Below are 22,427 nucleotides of genomic sequence, written 5' to 3'. Positions count from 1 at the left end.
AAAAGCAGCAACTGATGTTAAGAATTTCCTCATGGCTTCAAAATTCTTGTAATATTTCACTTAAATTACAAGCAGGTACTCATCTTTGCTGGTTGGCTTCCCTGCTTCGGTGTAAAAGGCCTAGATCAGGCTTGTCCAACCTGTGGCCCGCGGGCCGCATGCGGCCCAGGACAGCTGTGAATGCGGCCCAACACAAAATCGTAAACTTACTTAAAACATTATGAGATTTTTTTGCGATTTTTTTTTGTAACTCGATTGTGCGGTTCTCGAGCGCGAACTTTGTAGACGGCAACGGAATAGAATGGAATAATCAGAGTATGTTACGTCCACAAATATCGGAGTATTATCCATAATTCGCATTATAATTGCAATCAGTTCGGGCAGAAGAAACGAAAAACTGTTAAAATTAACTAATAAAATAAAGAGCAAGAGGACTCTGTTGCAATGTCGCGTAAAATGAATTGTGAAAAAGAATTCAAGTGTGTATTCTGTACTAGGCATAGCGTCACCGCGCGCTGTACGCTCTCGCTATTTGTACGCATGCGTGGCTTCAGTTTTACGGCGGTGTGCGGCTTCCAGTGTGTTATCTTCCAAGCACAGACAGTCGAATTGACACCATCAGACATTACGTGTGCTTGTGGCGACTTGGCGAGTAAAACGCAGCAATTATCGATAATATTTCAACCTACCTTTGTAAACGATAGGTGTTTATTGTTATTTAGAAGACATGTAAGTATTCTTATTTGATTATTGAACCTTGCTTTCTATTTTCCTGTCTATTAATTTTCATAATAAAACTAAATATAGTTGCTTATCTATTATTATTTTTTTAATTCCAGCATGGCTTCCACAGCGTCTCAAAAGAAAACAGAACCCAAAAAAAGAAAAATTACGGATGAAGGAAGATTGTTCAACGAAAAGTGGACAGATGACTACTTTTTTGTCGAGGCAAATAGTAAGTATCATTGCATAGTACATCAAGAAAATTTATGCCCAAAAGCTATAAAAATGGTTGTCATGCAAATTGTCATCAAGGCTGTGAATTTCATAAGGGCCAAGGGATTGAATCATCGCCAATTCCAGGAATTCCTTAAAAGTATGGATGCTGACTATGGCAACATTATTTACTTTTCGGAAGTAAGATGGCTAAGTTGAGGCAAAATGTTGAAAAGATTTTATGATTTGCGACATGAAATCAAGTCGTTTATGGTATCAAAAACAAAATTTGTGCCAGAACTTGACGATGAAAACTGGCTTACAGATTTAGCATTTTTAGTCGATTTGACCGCTCATTTAAATGAGTTAAACATGCGTCTTCAAGGTGAAAACCAACTTATCAATACAATGTTTCAAACCATAACAGCGTTCCAAATGAAATTGAAATTATGGCAAGCTCAAATTAAGGCAAACAATTATATGCATTTCGACACGTTGGCTAAACACGGTCCTGTGAACAGCGAAAAATATGCAGCCTTGCTTTTCGATTTGATACAGGAATTTGAAAACAGGTTTCAAGATTTCTGGAAAAATAATCAATATTTTGGTATATTTGTGACTCCATCTTCAGTCGACATAAATATATTACCTGCCAATGGAATGCATAGAGCTGCAATCTGACATTCAACTTAAAGAAAATTTTCATCATGTCTCTTTACTAGACTTTTATAAGACCTATCTTCCCAGAGACAAATATCCCTCGCTTCACAATCACGCCTTATTCATGTCATCGCTTTTTGGCAGCACCTACATTTGTGAGCAACTATTTTCAAGGATGAAGCACACGAAGAGTAAAATTAGAACCAAAATATCTGATGAGCACCATGAGAACTCACTGAGAATTGCAACTACTTCCATCGAACCAGATATTGATGCATTAGTTTCTCAAAAACAATGTCAAATATCCCACTAGTTTTTTTTTTTTTTCAATAATTTTTATTCAGATTTTCATAAAACATACAAGACAAAATCATAAAACATTCAAAGACAAAAAACAAAATCAGAAATAGTTAAAAAAAAAAAAAAAAAAAAAAACAAAAATAAAAAATAAAGAGTAAAATATTGACTTCCCATTTGTCAAAGATCAAATCAGTTATAAGTCTATAATATATAACAATCCTGTCTCTTAAGTCATATTATAAAATCACTTTCCTCCAGTAGTTATCTTACTTAATCATCAAATCTCATAAACATTACTTTATTCTTTCCACAAAAAGTCAAAGAGAGGTTTCAATTCTTTAAGAAATATATCTATCAATTTTTTTTTCCAGATCAGCATATCGATTAATCCATCTCATTACTAATTATGATAATCTTATTGTCATAACCATAGTCAAAATAAACATTTCAATTAATCCATCACATCAGAATCTGTTAGGTTCAGTAATTTCAGTAGCCATTGTTCTATTATCCCTATTAGTTCCATTTTCCATCTTCCATCTTCAGTAGTCTTGTTAAGTCCAGTAATTTCAGTATCCAATCTTCCATTATCAGTATTCCATAATAATCTTGCTGTCAAAGCCATAGTCATATAGTAAGAGTCTGATGGGAATTACCTCTATCCCAAATATTTTCTTGCCATCCATTCTGAATAGGTTGCTGAAATACTGCTGTAAAATCATATCTCTGTTCTTTTTTTCAAAATACACTGGGTCATCTCTTGAAAGTTTTTCCATTGTCACATGGCTGCAGTTAATTCCATAGATTTTCTCTATATTGGGCTCCATCACATCATTCCAGTCCAGAAGATTATCCATGCCATTGATAACTTTATCTCTAGAATCTTCATTAATTTCTTCAGAGATAACATTGAGTTCCAAACAATAGATTTTATTTCTAAAGTCCATAGACTCCAAATCTTGTTCCTGTTCCACGTTTGTTCCAATCTCCGGGATCTCCTCTCTCACAGGGACCCCTGTTCCAGTCTCCAGGGTCTCCTCTCTCACAGGGACCCCTGTTCCAGTCTCCAGGGTCTCCTCTCTCACAAGGACCCCTATGTCTTTAATCTCCTGTGTCTCCAAACAATAGATTTTGTTTCTAAAGTCCATAGACTCCAAATCTTTTTCCTGTTCCACGTTTGTTCCAATCTCCGGGGTCTCCTCTCTCACAGGGACCCCTTCCAGGGTCACCTCTCTCACAGGGACCCCTATATCTTTAATCTCCTGCTTCATTTTACTCAATTCAATTTTCAGCTCCTTACAACCCTGTCGCAGGTTTTGTTTCGTTATCTCAATCTCATCCATTATTTTCTGAAACATAGTTATTTCCAGATTCTCAGCCACTTTCTTAATTGCCATTTTAAAAGAAAAATATAGGAAAACCACTTCTTATTTCAGCAACAATTGGGTTAATACTCCAAACTTGGTGACATCACAGTATAAACAGAGCAGACAGCCTTATCTCTCCATGCTTAAGTAAACAAAATGCAGTTCCCAGGATCGAAACAATTAATGGCGGTCGTCAGGAAACAGATTCGTCAAAATAAAATAGACCAAAAAGAGAGTAGTCTCAGACAATATAATATTCTTCAAAATAAAAATCTGGAATAGAAATCCCTCTTCTGTGTATATCTTTAGAATGCAAATCCAGGACAGCTTTTTGCAACAAAAACAGAGATAAGCTATTAATTAGTGAGTAGCAGAGAGAAGTTATGGCTCCCCAGTGAGATGTCAAAAACCGATCAATCTGGCAAATCTCTTTTAAACAGCAACAATTTAAGTCAAGTAAAAGAAAAATATAGAAAGAAGGGTGATTGCCTGTTAGTGCGTTCTCTCTTAGAAGATAAGATGAACGTTCGCTTTATCAGATAGAGCTTGTTGTTGAAAATCCGTCCCACCTTCGTCGGCTGGACCTCGTCCCATAAATTAATGAGATCTGGTCGTCCCAACAAAAATAGGCTTTGAGGTTAATCTCTTCGTTTCTCCCTACCCGGGAGAAGTTTAATCAGTCAAAAAAAAAAAAATCTGACTGATATATCTGAATAAGCTTCTTTTGAGGCAGGAGCCCGTCTCAAAAGCAGGCACAGGCTATGTCACCCTTCCCGGAAGTCTCCAAATATCCCACTAGTTTTATGTTGCCCTCTTTTTTTTTACTTTTATAATAAAAAAATATTAAAATAATAATAATGAAGTTTTATTACTTTGATATGTACATTTTCTATATCAGTGATCGCAAACTTGTGTCCTGCTTGATGATTTTAAAAGACCCCCCGAACGGGGCGGCACATAATTAGGATTATTATGCAAGGACTTTTTTTGCTTATCTGTGGTGGCGGTTATCACAAAAATTATGCACGGACCTTTTTTTTTGCTCATCAGCTATTGTTAGTGTATTTTATGTGTGGCCCAAGACAATTCTTCTTCTTCCAATGTGGCCCAGGGAAGCCAAAAGATTGGACACCCCTGGCCTAGATGCTTCAATTTCCCCGATGGTGAAATGCTTTAATGCTATTACAGAAAGTGATACAGATGTTTGGGTTTAATGAAAAAAACACTATTTAGCAGATCTTTTCATTTTTGTAAGTATATTATCAATCATTCTGGACTGAGTTTAGTCATACCACACCAAACCAAACTGGAAATGGACAACTGAATAGAAATTTATGGCTTCTTTTTCCAGGTTTGCTTCAGATTTCCTGGGGGACCTCAGGCATAACAGAACTAAAACTAATGAGACAAGATCCTTCGTTGGATTTGTTTGATAGCAGCCTGAGGGGAGGAACATGTTTCCAAACTGTAGCCCATGTGTGTGTATGGAGTTAATCCTTCCCTCCATGATACTTTCTCAATGGAAATTGCCCCACGAAGATGCTAGCTGTTTGTTAGTTTATGTAGGGCATGCTACTTATAGGTCATCTTTTATTCCAATGGATCCCAGGGCAGTCAGAAAAAACAAAATATTTGTGTCAAGAACCCCACCTTGAACAGTGGTTAGGACTGTGCCAAAAAGGGGGAGGAGACAATCAGATTGAGAGGGCTAGTGACACAAGCATTAGAGAGATTAGACTTAGGCCCCAACATGAAGCCTGTGCTTCACACTCAGGAGTCACCTCAGCTGGAGATCCCCAAACCAGGAACTCCTAGGAACAGCATTCCCTGAAGAAATAACTACCTCCATAACAGGGACCTCATGCGCCCCACCACAGCATTTGATTAGACATGCCTCCTTGCTTATCGGTCTTCCTGTGAGCTCCAGACCACTCTCTGGATTGGCTTCCTCCAAATTTCTTTCTGGATTGAGCCTCATGGGGTAAAACAGATGATTTTTTGCCCCATAAGACAAATAGCAGTGTTTTTTTTAAAGTGATAGTAGTAGGGAAGGAAGGAAATGACACGCGGGAAAGGGTTATGGAAGCATAGTCCTGATCCAAGAAGGCTGCTATTATATTTTTTAGAAACAGCAGGAGATCTGATCATAGATCTTCCACTATCATAACTTCACTGACTCATATCTACTTTTCTAAAAGGAGGGGTAACAATGGCTTTCTATATATTTCTCAATATATTGTCCACAGCATAGCCTATGAATCTCAAGTAGGGTCTTCAAAAGTAATTTGTGTGCAGTATTAAAAAAAAAGAACCTTATACCCCCAGGATCCCAAATAAAACCAAAGCATTCACCTCGACTGGCCCTACTTCGAGTGCGCACTCCTAATACTGTGGTGTTCTCCCCACTTGGAGAGGAAGTCTTCAAGACAGCCTTCATGTTCTCATGTTCCACTGCATCTTCAGCATACTGCAGCCCCTGCGGTTGGTTGTGAGGTGTAGGAGAGTTGCTGCAGAATTTCCCAGACTGTAGAAAAAAAATTTGTTTTAGTTTTAATTTGTAAACTGTTGGTGATCAAGTTCTATATCGTGACATTCCTAGAGATAAGAAACCAGGTCTTTGCAGACCTTCTCTTACTAACACTGTAATTCTAGCAAACTACTAGAATATACTAGAAGACTACTAGAAAGACTACTAGAAATAGTCTTCCATCATCCACCACTAATATTTTCAATTAATATTTTATCAGCAACAAATTGAAGAGTTAGCAATTATTTTTTTAAAAAATCAACACAACACTGCATGGCAAGTAGTTAAGTCAGCAGATATACCAGAAATGGTAGACCTCTGAACAGACACTAGTTATATTTGTTTGTCTGTTTATTTGGAATATTTACATTCTCCCCTGCCCTGGAAAAAGTCCTGTGGACACCCATGCTACCTTTCCTTGTGTGTGCTTTGAGTGCCTGCTCCGAGTGCCTTTACTTTCTGGCATTTGGTGGGAGTTTGCAGAATTCCCTCCTCAAGGAGGCCCACCTGGTGCTGATTGTATACTTTGGACTGCCAAGGGAAGACCTAGCTTTTTCAGAAGGCTTTGGGGAATGACTGACGCTGTTCCTGAGTGTAGAATATTTGTTTCTGTGTGTTGGGTATTGTCCCCTTTTGCTGCTATATTATTTTTTTAGTCTGTATTTTTTAATGCTGTTTTGTTTTTAATTGCAATTTATGATTTTATAATTTGTTTTAAGCTTATCTGTACGTCATTTTAATTATAAAGAAAGGCAGGATACAAATGTTTAAAACAATTTTTCAAAATCTCAGTTAGTCCTAAAGAAGAACTTTCTACCTTTAAGAACTGGTGCCTGAGCACACTTGTTTTTCCTTTTCCCTACCCTTTTTTTCCCTTTTGTGTCATGTCTTTGGATTGTAAGCTTGAGAGCAGGGACTGACTTGGGCTTTTTTATTGATCCATAAGCTGCTCGTGAAAGCTTTGAGGCTAAAGAGAGGCTAATAAATGCTTTAAACAAACAAACAAACAAATAAATCATTTGTAAATATGGCCTGGCTTTTAGTATTAGCAGTCATTTTTGGAAGGAATTTTAATAAAATATTTACATTAACACATGCTTTACTTTATGCCTGGAAAGCTAGCCAGTTATTCAACAGCATATACAAGATACAATGATGAAAAAAAAAATGAAATGAGAGGCAATGAAATTACAGCTAATTCTGTATCACAGAGGGCATATTGTAATTAAACAGGGTTGTGGAACAGGTTCTTCATTTAATGAAGGCTTTGTTTTGGGGAAATATTGCTACTAAGAATAATATGTTCTGATGCCATGCCTTATTGTGATTAGGATAATTTCGAACTTCAGCAAATCTGCATGCCAGTTGTACTGAAGATGAGAAGTATGAGCTGGTGAGACTTTGCAAAGTTAGTGACGGAAGGTATGGATGCCTCTTTTACCAGGTGTCACTAGGAAGGCTCAGTAGGTATGAGTAAAGAAACAACCTTTTGTAAATTATCCATGGAAAGAGCGCTCAAGGATGCATATAACTACTCATGTTCAGAAGAGCCCACACAACTTTTTTTATGCCTTCTAACCAGAAGGACGCAAGCCTGGAGCAGTATTCATGCAGAACTGACATAGGCAGATTCCTGGAAAGGCAGATAGTTAAATGATCCAGTCACACATTATGCAGAGATGTGGCAGAATAATCCATTCCCAGCAGAGTCTCTACGAAGATGACAAGGCCAGATCAGTAAACTATGCAGCAATCTCCAATGTGGGAGGGCACATCAGGCTCACAGAAACCATTAATTATTTAATTTATTCATTTATTCTTGGGTACTATTAATGCTCATGGAATACAATTTTGGAATTCCTGGTTTAGAGGAGCCATGATCCTTGCACTGCATTACCCTGTCACTAGTGTTTATAATTAGACTGTAAGAAGTTGCATTTTATCGGCACATTTCTTACTGGCCATATTTCCTTTACCATGAAAATGTTATGAATAGGGTAAGAGGTTGCTGATCTGCTGTGGGATTGTCACAAATAAAGATCTCCTACCTGCGCACCAGCCCTTCCCTAGAATGTGGGAGGCCAAATTTCCCAGGAGCAAGAAAATGACATTAATCTTGAGTGGGCTGGCTCTACAACACAGCCTTACTTTGCAAAATAAGAATGGGGTGGTTCTCTTTATTTTTAACCTTTACATATTCTTGTATAAATAAAGCAGGATGGATCAGAAAGGTCAAAAGTAAGTAAGGATGGAGTAATTGATAGTAGTCCATACAAATATAATTAAATCATTTCCCTTATCTTAGTCCCAAACATAATATTAAAACAGAAAATCAAGAGCACAACACAGAAGAAAGGTGGTCTTTTTTTTCAATCTCAGTCTCTATTGTATTCTGGGGAGGTGGCGCTGGGGTTGGCACTTCTGGCTGCCTGCTACCTGGTCTGCTTTATGTGCTTTTGCCCAGCTGAAGGCCACAAGAGCCTGGCCTACTGTCCTGGACTGGCAACTATGAATTTTATTCTAAGCACAGATGCTGGGGAACTTAGAACTTCTACAGGCGGGCCCTGCTTTACGGCGCTTTGCTTTTCGGCGTTCCGCTAATGTGGCATTGCGCAAATGCAGAAAGTCCCCGCTTTAAGGTGCTTGTTCTGCTTTTACGGCAGTTTTTCTCATCGCGTGCCATTTTCGCACAATGCGCACCATTATTATCTATGGGTTCCACTTTTCGGCAGTTTCCGCTTTTCGGTGGCAGTCCGGAACGGAACCTGCCATATAAGCGGGGCCCACCTGTATTTTGTAACTCAATGGGCTAGAGGAAGTTGGGAGGAGACTATTTTAACAATGTTACAAATTCTAATTGATAACTTTGTCAATGCGGTTATTTGTTTATATCGTGATTAAACAAAAAATTAGTTACGCAGTTTATATCACATTGCTATAAGTTTATTTTCTTCAAATTTCATACTACCATTAAACTTTGTATACCAATAAACCAATTTATTCAGTTCAGTTATCATCCTGAGTCTGTGGTTTTCACTGTTTATTTTTTAATCCCTGTTCACTGTTTATTTTTTACTCCCTGTTCTACTGAGTGGCTGCCGAGCAAATTCAAACCCTGATGGACCAATTAGTCTTAGCGCATTAGCCAGGACTTGACATGGTATACACTAGCCTCAACTGGAACCTTGAATAAACAAATCCCAGTGGGCCTTGGCATGCCTACACTGAAATGGGGTCTGTTTACCACTACCTCCATCTTTGGGTGGATGTCTGAGGAGCCCCTGGCCTTTGGGACCCTGGATTTCAGCCCTCATAGCTGCACTACTACCATGCTGTTATTGCCATCATGCTGAAAGAAAAAGTGCCCACTATAAACCAAACACATTGCAGTCTAAACATCTTATGGTAAAGATACTATAGAGAGTAAGAGGGTTAAGGTAGATTTTCAAAAGGCGTGATAATAAAAATTGACTCTTATTAGCAGATCTCACAGCACACAGAATGCCCAAAGAGGGCATGCTTTTTTCACAGAATCATACCTCAGGGTCATCTTCTTCATCAGTCTACCAGAGGAGATAAAGGACAGGGTAGAAAAGGACAGAAAGAGCATTTAGGAAATACAGTACCGTCAAAACATGAGCAATCATGGGGTTGCTTAAGCACTGAAATGATAAAAGGCAAACTGAGAACCATATCCTGTCCTGATCAGCCTTTCTTTAGATAAAATAGTGTTGGGTTTTTTTCCTGCCTATATTGTATCACCATAAACACTAAGTCCTCAATCCTGTGCCCCCCCAAAGTCTAGGGTTTCTTAGAGCCTAAAATGCTTTAGTGTGATCAGCATGTGATCTTTTACATGGAAAAAAAGTAGGCTATTGCCCCCACTATAATTCCACCAGTAGTAGTCATGTCAGAATTTGGCAGTTAGAGGTTGACCTGGAGGTTCAGTGGATAAAGCTCTGTGTGCATGGTTGCAACGTAACTCCTGGCTTGCTGGCTTTTCTCCAGGGACCTCTCAGTTCCTCCTGAAGCCTACTGTATTTCTTTTTAATTAGGCTATTTTTTAAAAAAATTCCCACTGTGATATCAGCTGTCACCATTTAGAGATGTAGGGCAGGTAGAGACGAGAAGGTCATCAAGGCACCACTATCTATTCACAACAGCCCTTTACCCCCTGCCTCTCGGGCAAATTAGTCTATATAATCCAATATTGCACCAGCAGAAAGTAGAAGCAATCAAGTTATATCACATGTAATTTCAAGAAGCTCCCAATGGCTCAAGAAAATAAGCCGTTCTACAAGAGAAATCAAAAGCTACCAAGCCAATCTAGCTTGTGGGAAATTTCTTCTTGTCTTCATGTACAGTTATCATGTGACTCAAACATTCAATCACTTAGGAAGTAAAATTATCCCATATAATACCAGTATATAACTTCTGTTTTTTACATGAAGAACTGCCTGTTTAAAAATATTAGTTGCGTTTTACATGAAGAACTGCCTGTTTAATATGATCCCATATGAAAATTACTCCCACATAACAATTTACCATTTTAGAGAGGTCTTTAGCCTAGCCTTCTATTTGAAATAATATGAGTTCCAAATAGCACAGTGGCTGGGAGTCCAGAGTCTGTGAGTTCAAATCCCTGCTTGTGTCTCCTGGGTGTCAAGGGCCAGCTAAAGATCTCCCCCACAGTGAGTGGCTCAGGGGTTACGTGCCCTGCCACCTGTGCATCAGTGGGCAAGCTGCATAGTCCCAAGGAGCCCAGTTGCCCCCCAGCTGGCAGTTGCGGACAAGGAAGGGGCTGGCTTGTGCAGCTGTGGCAAGCTGAGAGGCCCTAGCTAGCTGGGGAGGACTATACTCAGAGGGAGGCAATGGTAAACTCCCTCTGAATACCGCTTACCATGAAAACCCTATTCATAGGGTCGCCATAAGTCGGGATCGACTTGAAGGCAGTCCATATGATCACTGAAGTGGGAGAAATAACTGGAATCTAAGCAAAATGTATCTACTGGGAACCAATTCTTGTTAAAGCTGCCACAACTAAAGCTTCTGGAAATGCTGTGTGTCATGCATGTAGTACTCAGAATATCTTTCATCATGCAGACTGTGTGGAAAGTAAACATGCTGCTAGTGAAAAGTGTGGTGAGGGCACACAAAAACTCTGCAAGAGTAAAAGATCCTCATGTTACAGTTGCTGCGTAGAGCTGCTGTGATGGCAATGCACTTTCCTATGAGGGAATCAGCATGACAATCAGCCCCAAGTTGTTTTTATGTACACAGCTTAGAAATGCAAATAATTAAGCGGTATATACAGCAAATGTTTTAAATAAATAAATATCCCCTAAGGGATGTTCTGGATGCACATCCCTGTTCACAACATAACTATGGAAATCTGTGATGGCTGAGGAAGGGGGGAAACCTGAGGATTTTAGGTCAAAGCCTTTCTTGATTCAATGGGCCACAACTGAGACATTAAGGTGAGGATTAAATATGAGGCACAATAGAGAGAGATGGCCCTTTTCTTTATATTTTGATCCAAAGCAAAGCCTGCAAAATACTTAATGTCCAACTTTTACATTATGTTACTATTGCCTTATCCATCTTCCCCTCTTCCAAATAAACAATCATCTAGGTGATATACAATGGGATTATTTCAGCTACTTATTATTTTGGATATTTTAGCTGCTTTCTTAAAAAAATATTGTTACAGTTTGAATTCCTAACTGGCAGGAATCAGGGGTCAAGAAATTTACTTACTGAATTATTAAAAATCAAGTAAAGATCCTTCATCAAACCAAAAAAGGGAAGGTCTGAAGGATATAGAACTTTTATTATTTACATATTTTCAAATTAGAGACTTCCTAAACAACTGGAGAAGCCATAAAGGATTGAGGCAGTTAAATAACTTTGAAAAATTAATATGGTACATATTAATATAATATAAATTATATTATATAATATAATTTAATATAAAATACATTAAAAAGGTGTCTCAAATTTACCAGAGTATTGTTCATTTGGGTGATAACAGCACAGTGGATTATGTTACAAAATGGAAGAGATGATTGGGGTATTGGTTCCAAGTAACATCTGGAAATATAGTTGGTGAAATATTAATAAATATACCACATTGTTACACTTGATAGATAATTCAGTAAAATTATGGACAATGTGGTACTTAACTCCACATAGGCTATCTAGAATCTATAACGCTGCTAATGATAATTAATGGAAATGTGGAGTGGTAAGAGGAGGCTGGTGGAATTGCCTTAAAGTGAAAAAAATACTGGCAAGAAATTGTACCTAAGAAGCATCCTGAAAAATCTGGTTCAGATTAATAAAAAAGTTTCTTTTTACTTCCTTATTTGGAGAATGCAGTTCCAAAGATAGACAAACTGTTATTTCATACGATATTAGCAGCAAGGATTTTATATAAAAAGCGGGGGGGGGGGAGAGAGGGTAGGACAACTTTGCTTAAGGGAATTGTGGGAACTGGCAACTTTGAGCAAGATCACCTGAATCATTTTGATTCAACAAGGGGAAACTAAACAAACAGATTTTAAAAAGATTGCACAATGTTGAAATAACTTTGGAATAGTAAGCTGAAGGGGATTATAATGATACTATATCCCCTATGAGAAGACATGTTTATGGCCCTCCTCAAATTCTCAAACTTTCCAACTTTCACGTTTAAAATAATAAATTATGTTACAAATGACACACAGACTATTAAAAGATTATATTATTACTCCAATATAGTAGTCCCACCTACTATAAATATACTAATAACTATGAAATTTATATTTGGCTCTTCTTATTAGCATTTAATTTTATATACTGTTTAATTGCCTGTTACTATTTTTAAGAATGTCAGTTATTTTAATTAATTTATAATTATAATTATTTATATAATTTATAATTATAATTATTTTAAGAAGAATTACTATTATTAAGAAGAAATGGGGTTGCTTTAATAGTGAGAAGTGATGCAGCAAAAGCAATTAGCTACAACGCAAGGTCTGAGCAAGTGATATCAATGAGATTAAATGGGAAACCTGTTAACATAACCATCATCCAAGTCTATACTCCAACGGCAAACGCAGAAGAAGAGTAATGGAGAGATTTTATGCAGAAGTACAGGAAGAAATTGATCACACAGCAAAACAAGATGTACTGATAATCATAGAGGATTGGAATGCAAAAGTAGGGAACAGAGAAGAATTAGGAATTGTGGGGAAATGGGGCCTAGGAGACAGAAATGAAGCAGGAGAAAGACTTATTGAAATCTGTGAAGCCAATAATTTGTTTCTTGCGAACACATTTTTTGAGTAACTGAAAAGACAATTGTACACGTGGACAGAACTGAACTTACAAGATCTGAACAGGGTGGTTCAGGACAGATGCTCTTGGAGGTCACTGATTCATAGGGTCGCCATAAGTCATAATTGACTTGAAGGCACATAACAACAACAACAAAGAGGGAGAAGTTCCATACTTTCTGGGGAGGAAAGACCAGGAGCAGACTGCAGTACAGATAATGAACTGGTCATATAGAAAATCAGAGTAAAGCTAAAGAAGACCAACAAAGCAATCATAATTCCAAAATACAATTTAAATAACATCCCATAAGCATATAAAGATCAAATAAGGAACAGGTTTGAGTCTTTAAACCTAATTGACAGAGAACCAGAAGAACTATGGAGTGAAGTCAGAGACGTTATCAGGGAAGAATGCAAAAAGACAATACCTCTAGTTAAAAAGAAAGTCCTCAATGGATGACTGAAGAAATTCTTAAAATGGTTAAAGAGAGAAGAAAAGCAAAAGCAAAAGGAGACAGAAACACGGTCAGAACCCTAAATATAACAATACAGCTACAAGTACGTAGGGACAAAGAGAACTATTACAATGGTTATTGTCTAGAAATAGAAGAGGACAACAAAAAGGGAAGAACAAGAGTCCTATTCCAAAAGATTAGAGAAATGAAAGGGAAATTTAAACCAAGAGCAGGGATGTTGAAGAATCAACAGGGGAACACACTGACTGACCGAGATGAAATAAAAGGAAGATGGAAGTAACGCACTGAAGAACTCTATAAAAGAGATGTCAGGATGACAGATTCATTCAAGGAGGAACCGTATGATGAACTAGAAATTTTAGAATGTGAGGTGAAAGCTGCTCTTAAAATACCTGGAAGAAACAAATCACAAGGAATAGATGGCATACCAATAGAGTTGCTACAAGCTACTGAGACTGAATCTGTCCAGATTTTGACAAAAAATTGTCAAGAAATATGGAAAACTAAACAATGGCCCACAGACTGGAAGCATTCAATATATATCCTAGTTCCAAAGAAAGGGGATCCCAGGGAATGCAGTAATTATCGAACTATTGCCTTAATACCCCATGCAAGTAAAGTAATGCTCAAGATTCTACAACAAAGGCTCTTACCATATATGGAGCAAGAAATGCCAGACGTCCAAGCTGGATTTAGAAAAGGAAGAGGCACCAGAGATCATATAGCAAACATACGTTGGATAATGGAACAGACGAAGGAATTTCAGAAGAAAGTCACCCTGTGCTTTATAGATTACAGCAAAGCCTTTGACTGTGTAGATCATGAAAAACTATGGAATGCTTTAAAAGAAATGGGGGTGCCACAGCATCTGATTGTCCTGATGCGCAACCTATACTCTGGACAAGAGGCTACTGTAAGGACAGAATATGGAGAAACCGACTGGTTCCCAATCGGAAAGCGGGATTGGACCAAGATGACACAGATGTGAAAATTGGAGGGAGAAACATCAATAATTTAAGATATGCAGACGATACCATACCACTAGCAGAAACCAGTAATGATTTGAAATGAATGCTGATGAAAGTTAAAGAGGAAAGCACAAAAGCAGGACTGCAGCTGAACCTCAAGAAGACTAAATTAATGTCAACAGAAGATTTAAGTAACTTTAAAGTTGACAATGAGGACATTGAACTTGCCAAGGATTATCAATACCTTGGCACAGTCATTAACCAAAATGGAGACAATAGTCAAAAAATCAGAAGAAGGACAGGACTGGGGAGGGCCGCTATGAGAGAACTAGAAAAGGTCCTCAAATGCAAAGATGTATCACTGAACACCAAAGTAAGGATCATTCAGACCATGGTATTCCTGATCTCTATGTATGGATGTGAAAGTTGGACAGTGGAAAAGGCTGATAAGAGAAAAATCAACTTGTTTGAAATGTGGTGTTGGAGGAGAGCTTTGAGCAGACCATGGACTGCGAAAAAGACAAATAATTGGGTGTTAGAACAAATTAAACCAGAACTGTCACTAGAAGCTAAAATGATGAAACTGAGGTTATCCTACTTTGGACACATCATGAGAAGACATGATTCACTAGAAAAGACAATAATGCTGGGAAAAACAGCAGGGAGTAGAAAATGAGGAAGGCCCAGCAAGAGATGGATTGATTCCATAAAGGAAGCCACAGACCTGAACTTACAAGATCTGAACAGGGTGGTTCATGACAGATGCTCTTGGCGGTCGCTGATTCATAGGATTGCCATAAGTCGTAATCGACTTGAAGGCACATAACAACAACAACAACAACAACATTCTGTCTTAATTTTGTCTATATATTCTTTATAGCGTATTGTTCTCATGTTTACTTGTATTTTACTTGTATTTTAATCTGTTTTTACCTTTTTGTACACTGCCCTGAGAGCTTGTTGCTATAGGGCGGTTTAAAAATGTAATAAAATAAATAAATAAAAATAAATAAATAAATTTACTACCTGGCAATATTAATTGCCAAATTGCTAATTGTCAACTGTTTAATTAGCTATTGGCTTGTTAATATCATGTTTCTTTACTAATGACATTCATATTTTTAATTTGCATAAATACACATTTAAATAAAAAGAATGTATCTGGGACTTGCAACAAAATATTGCAGTGTATCCTCACAGCCTCCTGTAGAATAGCATAAGCTCTGAGTGGCTCAAGTACAGTATTCCAAGGCTCTTGGTGGCCTCTAAGCATGCTCGGTTCTCAAAGTGGTTGCCTTCCTTTGATTTGTTTTATTTTGTGTACTTCTGCAAACATCAAGCCCCCATCCCCCACACAGCATGCAAATGCCTCCTTGTCTCTTGTGACCTTGCTCCAATCTTCTTGGCACAGGGGTACTGAATTCACTATTAGATGGAGTGACAGTGATATATATTGATTTAAAATCTTCCTATTCTGCAAAGATGATGAGCCCAATCCAGCAAATATCTGTTTTAACCACATCCAAGTGAAATGATAAATGTTGGAGAATTCCGGACAAACAAAAGAAAGCACTTCACACAGCACATAGTTAAACTATGGAATTCAATTCCACAAGAGGCAGTAATGGCCACTACCTTGGATGGCTTTAAACGAGGATTATATAAATTCATGGAAGATAAGGCTATCAGTGGCTGCTAGCTGTGATGGCTGTACTTCACGATCAGAGGCAGTAATAATAATAATAATAATAAAATTTTATTTCTAGGCCTCCTATCTGGCCGAATTAACGGCCACTCTAGGTGGCGTACATAGACTAAAATATAACATAGAGTATATTCAGTATGCTTCTGAATACCAGGTGCTGGAAACTGCAGGAGGGGAGAGTGCTGTTGCACTCAGGTCCTGCTTGTGGGCTTCCCATAGGCATCTGGTGGGCAACTGTGAGAACATGATGGGCCACTGGCCTGATCCAGCAGGCTCTTCTTCTGTTCTTATGTTAGCACAGCAGGACAGGGGTGTTAGTGGTAGGCCCGCCTGGGGCACTGGAGACATGACACTTGACAGAGGACATTGGCCCTGCACCTTATAGTTCTTTAAACTTTACTGTAACAGCAAAATGTTCCAAGTTTGATTGAAGCAGTGGCATGGAGCAAAGATGTGCAAAAACATTTTCCCTTGGGCTGTTTCTCTAATCAAAATAATCTAAGCTGTCTTTCCCCCAGAAGCTGGAAGTTGTCTTGATTGGGAAATTAGACGAAAGGGAATGTTTTAAAGTCCCCTTGAAGTAGATGTTTGCTAAAATAAAATTCAGATCCCCCCCACCAATACCTGAAGTACTGTAAAAAAAAAAGAGAGAGAGGAAGAAAAGATAGGAAACATTTCATGTGTCTCACATCAGATCTAGTTTGGCCATCAGTTATTTCTAACTTTGGCTGAATTGAGCCCAATTATTAACAAAGTCTTGTTCAGATATTTCATCTGAATTAATCCATTTTTGTTCCAGAAACATTCACCATGAAAAATGAAAGACTCATTTGTTTTGTCTTTCATAATGCTTGCAGCATACTTGATGTAAAAAAGATTAGCTGTAGGGGAGATGAATGACAGCATGCTAGCATTGCTTTTTAAGGGTATGTTTTGTTCCATGAGGGAGCTGTTTGTTTTGCTTTGGGCCTAGCGACACTGAAAGACAGCCAGCCCTTCTCCAATGAAACCTCGGTAGGTATGCTCAATTTCCTCATTCTCATTATGGCAAGCCCTTTCATTGCCAGTAAAAATATATCCTTTCACAAAATAACAATATATATTTAACTGCCTGACGTTCCTGACAGAAAACTGAAAGGTAAATCGGGGCAGGTAAAATATTTTTGTTTCTACTAATTTATACATTATATCAACTAATTAAAAAACCATATGGATTTGCACTGTTGTCAGATATTTGTCTGTTTCAACAGTTATTTGCTATTTATTGAGTAAACTCTGGCAAAATGAATCAACGAAAAAAGATCTACAGTCAAGTCTTGGCTTCTAGCAGATTGCATTTAGAATGCATGAAAATGATAATGATAATAACAACAATAACAATAAATGAAGATGATGATTTATCAGAGGGTTCAATGCACTTCACGTATGTTATCTTTTTATTTTTGAAATAAAAAATGTAAATATCAAAGCAAGTAACTCAGTGTTTTTGGGATGGAGTGGGACACAAGTAAATCCTTTCAAGTAAAAGGGTCTGTTTGATAAAAATATGGATTATATTATTATTTAGTTTATTTAAAGCATTCTTATCCCACTCTTCAGCAAAACAAAATACTCCCAGAATGGCTTTCAAAGATCAGTAACAAGTTTCATTATTAGTGAGTTGAGTGGTTTCAGAATGCAATCAGTTTTATTTTTCACTAGAGAAAAGATTTTTTTCTTTATCTATGGCAACCTCAATGTGGTCTAGTGGAAAAATGTTGGACACAAAGAAGAAGAAAGCAGTACTCCTTTGCCATAGATATTAAGACAAAGAAAAAATATGTTAAGAAAGAGGAAGCCAGATTTTGATATAATTTCAGGGAAAAGGTTCCTGTCTTTCAAGATGGTAATGGAAATAATCTTCTAATGACATGCTGGATATATATTATGACAGAGATATAGAAATGTGGCAGTAGATAAAGACAAATGTTTGATTTCTGGAGTCAACCATCAATTTTTAAAGGCAAAAATTCTACTCTGGCCTCCACATTCTTTTCCTCAGGAGGTGGAGGAACTGCCAGATTGGAATAGCCAGCCTCTATTTATATCTATTGACGTGATTCAAACACATGTGAATAGAAATAGGTGTATTGCACTGTATCCCATTGAGATTCTGGACCCTTCTGGAGAGGCTTAGGCTATCGATTATTATCAGAGCTTGGAAAAGTTACTTTTTTGAACTACAACTCCCATCAGCCCAATCCAGTGGCCATGCTGGCTGGGGCTGATGGGAGCTGTAGTTCAAAAATGTAACTTTTCCAAGCTGTGATTATTATACAGCCATGAGAGTGAGTGTATACTATAGTCAGTGTGGATTTTTCACATTCTGCAATGTTAAATTGAAAATACCCCCCATGCCATTCTGAGGCTTCCCATAAGCTCATTTCAAAACAAAACCTTACAAAACTTATAGTCCTGAACTCAGAAACGCTTGCTTAACAACCCTCTCAAGTTTCATGGTGATACACAAAACAGTCAGAGAGAACAGAGAGTTCAAAGTCTAAAAAGAGAGGGGGGGAAACTCAGAGCCCTTTTGGACTTTTTTCTCTGAGAGTTCTCATAATCTGTTGAAATTCATTAAAAATCAGTCATATTCACAGAGTACCTGTAATCCTAATATTGACCTTGCCCCATACTCTGACCTTCATCTTCTGCAGTTTAATAGTTTAAAAAATGCCTGTCTGATTTTTAATTAATTTAATAAATTTTGCATTGAATTGAATGGTAGTGTCGAGCATGCTCAGTAAGAACCGACTGTCAGTGTTCTAAAAGCCTCACAGCTGCTGGACTGGCCTAATCAGGGGGCCACACCCACACCAGACATTGATTTCACATGAGACAGTCATGGCTTCCCCTAAAGAATCCTGGGAAGTGTAGTTTGTGAAGGGTGCTGAGAGGAGACTTATTCCACTGAGAGAACTCCAGTGGCCAGACTGATTTAACAGTCAGTCACTCTGATTGAAGGTCTGTGAGGGAAACAAGGTGTCTCCTCGCAACTCTCAGCACCCTTCACTAACTACATTTCCCAGGATTCTTTGAGAGAAGCCATGACTGTCCAAAGTGAATTAAAGGCCCGGTGTGTATGTGGCCAGGGACAGCTTTGGCTTAAATTTGGGTGGGAGGCTACATGTGCCTGCTGTAGAATAAAAAGGTGGGGGAAACCCTGAAAAGCAATGATACTGTTCACAATGTTTTCCTTTTGGAAAGGAAAGGGGCTTCCCCACTGCCCAGTGCCCACCCATCAAATCTCCTCCCCTCCCCCTCCCCTCCCTGCCCCTCCCCCAGGTCAGTGTTGGATTACGACCTGGGAGACCAGGGTTCAAATCCCCACACAGCCATGAAGCTGACTGGGTGACCTTGGGCCAGTCACTGCCTCTCAGCCTCAGGGGAAAGCAATGGTAAAACCACCTCTGAATACTGTTTACCATGAAAACCCTATTCATAGGGTCACCATAAGTCGGGATTGACTTGAAGGCAGTTCATTTCCATTTTCAAATGTGATTGCACAGAAATAAATCCCACTGAACACAAAAAGTATGCAAATGATCAAACCCACCCTCCGTTCTCCTTCTTATCCCCTCCCTCCCCCTTCCTTTGCCCTCCCTCCCTATCCCCATCCCTTTCCAATCCCCTTCTTCCCCTTCCCCCTCCCCCTGGTCAGTTTTACCTGTCTTAAGCATGATTGCACGGGAGTAAATACCATTGAACTCTATAAGCATGCAAATGATCAAACCTGCCCTCCCCTCTCCTTTCCTCTGCCCCCTCCAATCCACTCCTACCCCTTTTCCCATGGTCAGTTTTACCTATCCTAACCATGACTGCATAGGAGTAAATCAGTACTCAGTAAGCATGCAAATAATCAGACCTGCATTTCCACTCCTTCCCCTTTACTCTCCCTTCCTCCTCCCCTCCCCTCTTCCTTCTTCCTCCTCCCCTGCGCACTCCAGCCCTCCCTCCCTCCCTCCTCCCCCATCAATTTTACCTATCCTAAGCATGATTGCATGGAAGTAAATCCCACTGAACTCAATAAACATGCAAATGATCAAACCAGTCCTTCTCCTCCCCTCCCCTCCTGCTTGCTCCCCTCCCCCTCCTCCCCTCTGCCCTTCCTCGCCTCCCTCCTCCTCCTCCCCATCCCCTGTGGTCAGTTTCACCTATCCTAAGCCTGATTGCCGGGGAGTAAATCACACTGAACTCAATTAGCATGCAAATTATCCATCCATTCTCAGCAACCTTGCACAGGATCCCATTTCTTACCTCCCGGATTAAAAAGCAGAGAAATTCACTAATAGGCAAAAAACCTTGTAGTTTAGGAACTTATCTATAGCCCACAGATATATGCTCAGTGGCACATGTTATCAAATTCTTCCAAGCTACACAGGAAGTGGATTGGACTGTGAAAGACCAATCCAAATTGTGTTTGCATTTTGACAAATTGGTAGGGCAGTATCTCAGAGAGGAGGTCAGGTCTCCTGCTCCCCTGGTGCATTCATTATAGCTATCCAATTTCCCTGCTTTTTAAAGTTTGATAGAAATATCTGTGGGCTATAGGTACGTTCTTAAACTGCAAGGTTTTTTGCTTATTAGTGCATAATCTGTTTGCCTATCTGGCTCAGACTTGAGATATTTTGTTAAAAGTTTAAACAGGAATTTGGATATAATTGTGTGTTTTTAAAAATCTCACCACGTTGCCAATGGTGTCCTAGAGATAAGTAGTTGTTTTTCCACTTGGGAGAACAACTTTACAGGTAATTTGTCTATTAGAATACAGTCAGCTTGGTCATTTTATTGAGGCTAAAAGACTGTCTCTTTGAATTAAAATAAATATTTTTTCTGGGACTCTCTTCCATTAGCCAATAATATTTAAAGCTGTAACAGTGATTAATGAAGTTAGCAAGTTGCTTCACAAATTTTTTCCTTTCATGCCTGATTTCATGTGTTTTCCCTCAATAAACATGTCATTGTTTAAGGAAGCAATCCTAAGCTCCCTGGGAGAGCAGCTGAGGGCCTGTTGGATACCGTGAACCAATATCCTTTCTGGCTGGAGGCCTCCCTGATGCAGTGACGGAAAGAGGCACTGTGGACAGCAAATAAGTTGAAAGACATACAGTAAAATGGGCAGAACTTTGTTGGATTTCCAATCAATTAGAATTGGAGGGTCAATTAAAATGGAGAACAATAAAACTGTTGGAAGAGAGATGGCATTGCTATCTAGCTCCTTGTTTCACGTAGGGGGATTGCCTGGCTTTCCATGCAGTGGTACCCCATGGGCATTCTTGAGCATACTTGCGTGCCCTGCCTAGGGAGAAGTCCAGAGCAGGATCATTTGGTTTAGATTAAGGCCAGCTCCACCTGTCATTTCCCCAAAGACTGTGAGGTGGTGTTAAACCAAGTCCCCATGCCCTGACCTGGTAGGCCCCTGTCTCTGTCAATCATGACCAAGGCATCCTCCTTTCCCCCTGATGGTTGTGATCTCCCTGCTCTCAACCTTTTTACCCACCCCTTAAGCTGAGACAAAAAGATCAGGTATGCATGGGTGATAAAATTCCTTTTCAAACACACACACAACACCCTAAAAAACTCCAAGGAAGGCAAAAAGCATGCCATCCTGCAGTCAATCAGAAATGGTATGAAATTCCTTCATGGCCCTTAAACGATTGACTAGATGAAACCTGGGATAACCCTGCAAGCAAAGGTGGGTAAATCGTACCGACCCTTTCTGGCTGGACTGAGGCTGGACCATGTCTGTGGGGCCTTTTCTATGGCCCTGCAAATCCTGTCATCAAATCGTATGACATTTGGAAATTCTGGATTTCACAAGATTTGAGCTGCTGAGATCTTGCAATGCTGCATGGCCTCCCTGGCCACTGCAAGCTCTCACCAGCCACAATGGGTGGAGGTTGAGGTGGGAGCGGTGCCATGTGGCAGCTGTTCCTCTTTGCCCCTGCGAATTCCCCCTCTCACACAGGTGATGACACAGATCGCAGGACCCCTGCCACTGCTGTACCACCAACAGTGCTCTGCAGGTGGTGGGCAAAAAATCAGGGCATTCCAGGAGTGTGTTGGAGGAGGCCTTGGATTGGGCAGATCCAAGACACACACCTAGAAAGGCTTAAAAAGTATGCCAGCA

At 39.1% G+C, this 22,427-nt stretch overlaps 1 protein-coding gene across 18 annotated transcripts in view; it reads right to left on the bottom strand.

The window, feature by feature from the left end:
• Nucleotides 1-22,427, bottom strand: part of FHOD3 (formin homology 2 domain containing 3) — a 573,780-nt gene that overhangs the window by 14,200 nt on the left and 537,153 nt on the right. For 14 of the 18 annotated variants that reach the window (XM_061588106.1, XM_061588113.1, XM_061588114.1 and 11 more), the window contains 2 exons: nucleotides 9,330-9,353; nucleotides 5,616-5,787 (listed from right to left, as the gene is read on the bottom strand). In XM_061588106.1, the coding sequence (XP_061444090.1) occupies nucleotides 5,616-5,787; nucleotides 9,330-9,353 (196 nt within the window). The remainder of the gene's footprint in view (nucleotides 1-5,615; nucleotides 5,788-9,329; nucleotides 9,354-22,427) is intronic. The other 4 variants (XM_061588108.1, XM_061588119.1, XM_061588122.1 and 1 more) reach the window with 1 other exon arrangement.

The sequence above is a fragment of the Rhineura floridana genome, chromosome 11 (assembly GCF_030035675.1).
Source record: "Rhineura floridana isolate rRhiFlo1 chromosome 11, rRhiFlo1.hap2, whole genome shotgun sequence".
NCBI classification, from domain to species: domain Eukaryota; kingdom Metazoa; phylum Chordata; class Lepidosauria; order Squamata; family Rhineuridae; genus Rhineura; species Rhineura floridana.
This window is presented reverse-complemented; position numbering and strand designations above follow the sequence as displayed.